General features: G+C 38.9%; 1 protein-coding gene across 1 annotated transcript in view; it reads left to right on the forward strand.

The window, feature by feature from the left end:
* MDFIC2 (MyoD family inhibitor domain containing 2) overlaps nucleotides 1-1,645 on the forward strand; it is a 101,993-nt gene extending 100,348 nt beyond the window's left edge. Inside the window, exon 4 of the mRNA XM_024123795.1 lies at nucleotides 1,386-1,645. Coding sequence (XP_023979563.1) covers nucleotides 1,386-1,645 — 260 coding nt within the window. The remainder of the gene's footprint in view (nucleotides 1-1,385) is intronic.
* The last annotated feature ends 3,217 nt before the right edge of the window (nucleotides 1,646-4,862 follow it).

Here is a 4,862-nt window from a genome sequence, read left to right on the forward strand (position 1 = left end):
CTAGAGTCTGTCATACAGAGTGAAGTAAGTCAGCAAGAGAAAAACAAATACAGTATGCTAACACATATATATGGAATCTAAAAGAAAAAAAAAATTAGTCCTGAAGAACCTAGGGGCAGGAGAGGAATAAAGACACAGACTTAGAGAATAGATTTGAGGACACAGGGAGGGGGAAGGGTAAACTGGGACGAAGTGAGAGAGTGGCATGGACATATATACACTAGCAAATGTAAAATAGATAGCTAGTGGAAAGTAGCCTCATAGCACAGGGAGATCAGCTTGGTGCTTTGTGACCACCTAGAGGGGTGGGATAGGGAGTGTGGGAGGGAGACGCAAGAGGGCGGGATATGGGGATATATGTACACGTACAGCTGATTCATTTTGTTATACAGCAGAAACTAACACCACAATGTGAAGCAATTATACGTCAATAAAGATGTTAAGAAAAAGAAAGGAAGGAAGGAAGGGAGCGAGGGAGGGAGGGAGGGAGGGAGGAAGATGTTAAGAAGTTATAATTTTAACAAGAGAACTGCTACATCTTCTAAGTAATTCCCTTTATGGAAAGAAAAAATACAATAATCTATAACCCATCACAGCTGTTTGGCTAGAATTACCAATTACCTTCAATGCCTTAGAGATACTTTTCACATTTTTACAAGTCTGCATAGTAAATTTTTAAACCAATTTTCTTAAAGAGGATTGATAAGATTTATACCATTTTAGGTGTACACGATGACATATTTCATTTAACTTGATATACAATCAAGGCTTTACATAACTGGAGGAAAAAGAAGACAGGGATTAAAAATAAAATACAACCCAAAACAACTATGATTATTTAAAAAATCAGTTATGTTAGGTTTTGAAATGTGCTTTTCACTCACGTTTGAATATGGGTGTGGCAGATTTACTGGAATCCACATCAAACCAATCAGAAAGCCTTGTGACGAGAAGCCAGAAATGTGTATGATCTCTCATTGTCCCCAAATCTAATTGCTGCTGCAAGCTCCCTGCACTTAGGGAGGACTTGCTGTTTCTCAGGCCATTGCACGGTTTCCAGATAGGCAGCTAATTGTGCGGCTTCCCAGCACCTCTGCAGACAACGTAAATAAAGGAGTTTAGAAAAGTGACAGCACTTTAAATAACCAGATTACGTGGAATCAATAGGAAATGCTTAGGAAGTTAATGAAGCAATTAATTAAGTAGAGTGAGTACTGGATGGGGGAGGGGGAGCTTGAGAGAATAACTGGTGTACATCGCCCATAATACGGATAAATAATTAAGAGTTGGCTATAAAGTTATCAAGCACACCACTGCACATGCCTCCTCTTCATATGCGCCCCCAGATGGGCCACCTGTAATTGTCTTTCTTCTTCTTTAAACAGAGGACTGTGCCTCCCTCATCCTCACCTGTCTGTTTTGCCAGTTTTTGGATTGTCTCCTGATGCTCCCAGATACGTGTGAAACGGTGTGTAACAATTTGTGCTGCCCCTCTCACAGGTATCGCCACACCTCGGATGAAAGCCACTCCCGGAATGACTGCAACGGCAACTGTGACACAGACTGCAGCCTTTTTGAATCTTGCCAGGAGACCAGTGAGTGTCTGGAGCTGGCCATGGAGATTTCAGAAATCTGCTACCACTAGCGCGACAAAGGAACCACATCCCGGCAGACCCTTGGGCCCCCGGGGGAAACTCCATTACAATGAGACTGTGATTTCTATGTGCTGAAATGTAAGGACTGTATACATTTCTTGGATGCTCCAGACCATTTTATTCTGCACCTGTCTGGGAAAAAGCTAGTATTGTCAACTCAATGGCCTTATTCCAAATTTCCCAACCGCATGGCTCACTGAAAAATCAGATCTTGATCACATGTGATGAACAAATCTTAAATACCTCTTAAATGCCATAGGTGCAAGATGTTTCTTAACTGTAAAACAGCATGTGAAACCATTCTGTTATTGCACTCATTGGCTTGCATCACGAATTCAACTTCATTCACAAATTCAGGACAAATTAGCACATTCTTTTAGAACTGACATACATTAGCTTGTCCTTCTAATGGCCTCATGTATAAACATTATGCATTGTTGGTTATTATTAATAATGCATTGTATAACATCATTTTGTAATTAAAAATTTATTTGTACAGTCTCTTAAAATTCACTTATATGTTCAGTTTAGGTAGGAAAGGAAATTAAATGAATTAGAAACTGTGTTCCTGTAATTACTACAGATGTCTCCAAGACATATCCAGTGAATTTTGAATATGATGTACTTCGAGGGAGTACTGTAATTCTAGACCGTATTATTATATGTCTGTGACTATGTCATAACAGGTTATGCATGTTCTTAATTTGTTACAGAAAGGCTTTTCTTTATTCTAATGAGTAGAAATGGGAATTATGTGCAAGTTTCAAGAAAATGACCCCAGATCATCAATGTGTCATTTTCCTCATTTCTGTTTGTCAGGTACAATAAGCAGCAGGATATTAAAACAGAACCAGTTCATTTTACTGAACGATGAGTTGTGCAGGCACCTGAAAGAAATACATGTGCGGGTACTTATTCAGCACTAAGTTTCCTAATACAGCATGTGCTTCAGAAACCATATTTTTTTTCCCTTTTCTGATAATTCAAGCGATTCATAATTATGTTGAGCACTTCCTCACACTTACAAAAAATTTTTTAAAGATGTGATACAATCGTAGAAAGTGACTTCCAACTCAAACGAATTAAAACAATTTGTGCAGGATGAAGTTACTTTGGAATTTTCTTTACTTTCTGTAGGCAGGGCGTGGCTCACAAACATGTGCTTAAATACGCCCATGGACATCTTCACTGAATATAAAAAAGCACAGCATATCAATAAGTGAACAAAGAACACAAAAGTAAAATAGAGAGTCGAGGGAACTTTTTATGATTTAGGCAAACGACAACAACAAATTCCAAAATACCTATCTTTGCCTGACTTAGGTAATTTTGGACAAAAGCTACACTTGTTTTGTTTCTGTAGTCAACTAGCACATTCTTCTACTCTGCAGTAACTTCCTCAAAACGCTGCAAACTCTTAATCTTTTGAAAATATTTTTAAGCTTTCCATCAAAAGGCATTGAACTACTCTTGTCTTGCTCCTGATAGCACAGAGCATCCATGGTTAATCCAGGCTTCAGCCCTGTTTGACTATCATGTTTTCCACAAAGTACAGAGCATGTGATGGCCCACCCCTTATGAAACACTTTGGTCTCAGTGCTTTTCAGAAGCTCAGAGACAACTCTATTCTCTATGCATAGAACTTGTAGATCTTTATGAGGGAAAACTGTAAACTCTTAAGAAGGGGACTCAGAGCCGTTCTTACCCAGTATTTTCATTTTTCATAAGAGAAAACTGAGGACCCCAAGAACTGACTTATCCAAGACCATACAGTGATTTACTGGCAGTGTCGGGAACTCGAACAGGTGGTCTAATTTTCTAATGACACCGTACCACCCCAGGATTCTCCACTTCTTAGTCCAGCTCTACACAGTGGTACAGCTACTCCAACTGTTCAAATATTAAACTACTACTAGACTGGCTCATAAACCGTTGCTACCATGAACCTCCTTAGGGCTTCCCCCTGTACCCCCAGCCACCGGGCCCCTCTCCAAGCACCCACCCACCTCCCCCCGATCCAGCCACTCAAGGAATAACACCTGGACCTGCAGGACGTCTCTGGGATCCTGTCCCAATAATATGGTACCTGGTGTCATTGATCAGGCCATGTCATATCGTGACCATCATCCCCTTATTGTTTCTAGTCTACATACCCTCAAATTGGGCAAAGATGGTCCATTTCGAATGTGAATTGAACGCTTGTCAATTAGAGACGTTAAGAATTGTCAGGTCTTATTTTATACTGTGGTCAGAATACTACAAGATCTTTCTGTGGCCTCTCTTACCACGGTTTGTTAACTTATTCCTCACTTTCAGAATTCACCATGCTCCATGCTCTAACAGAAAGGATCGGTTATACAAAGTGTGCAATTTCTTTTCTTTATCACCAATAATAAAACATCATCCTTTTTGCAAACATGAATGGCTCTTTCAATTGAATTCTCACACAATAAAATATACGCAGCTGGGAAAATGCAATTGCAGAAGTAAGACAGATGAAAAAGGAATGTGGTTATTGATTAAATACAAATATCAGAATCTGAGAAGGCTCAGATTTTTTTTTCTGCAATGATGAAGGCCGGTGATCACAAATAAAGATAATGTTGCTCTTTAAGGTGAGCTTTTAAGGGAAAAGAATATTCTGATTTAAGGAAGCACACTAGATAAGAGAGATGTGAGAACATACAACCTTTATAGGGATTCCAGAAGAGAAATTTTTTTTCCCACAGCAATGTAACCAGATAAGTACATTGTCTTTGCTCTGCTCAATGGATTTTTATAAAACTACTGCTTCTCTAAAAGCCTACAAAATATGGAAAGCCATGAAAAAACGAAGTTCCATTTAACTTGCTAATGAAATTTTCCCACTACATAAGCTGATAGGCCTACAAAATTAATTATCAATGCTGGACAATCAAAGTTAATAAAGCAAAAGTCGCTTCAGTTTTTTCCAAAGAAGTAAGACAACACAGTCAGGGAAACTTTACAAATAGGAAACATCACATGAAGGCATATCAGCATTTTTTCAAGGATAAATGTGAAGGTGGAAACGTTTGAAGGACAGAATTCATTATCCAATGCCTCCAAATTTCTCCCTCTACAAAATGAAGCAAAAGAATAATACATACACTTAAGCGAGGCACTTTGACTATAAGAATTTTGCCCATCAAATGCTAAGTTCACCCAGGGTATACAAACTGATGACAT

Source organism: Physeter macrocephalus, chromosome 18, assembly GCF_002837175.3.
Source record: "Physeter macrocephalus isolate SW-GA chromosome 18, ASM283717v5, whole genome shotgun sequence".
Classification (NCBI taxonomy): domain Eukaryota; kingdom Metazoa; phylum Chordata; class Mammalia; order Artiodactyla; family Physeteridae; genus Physeter; species Physeter macrocephalus.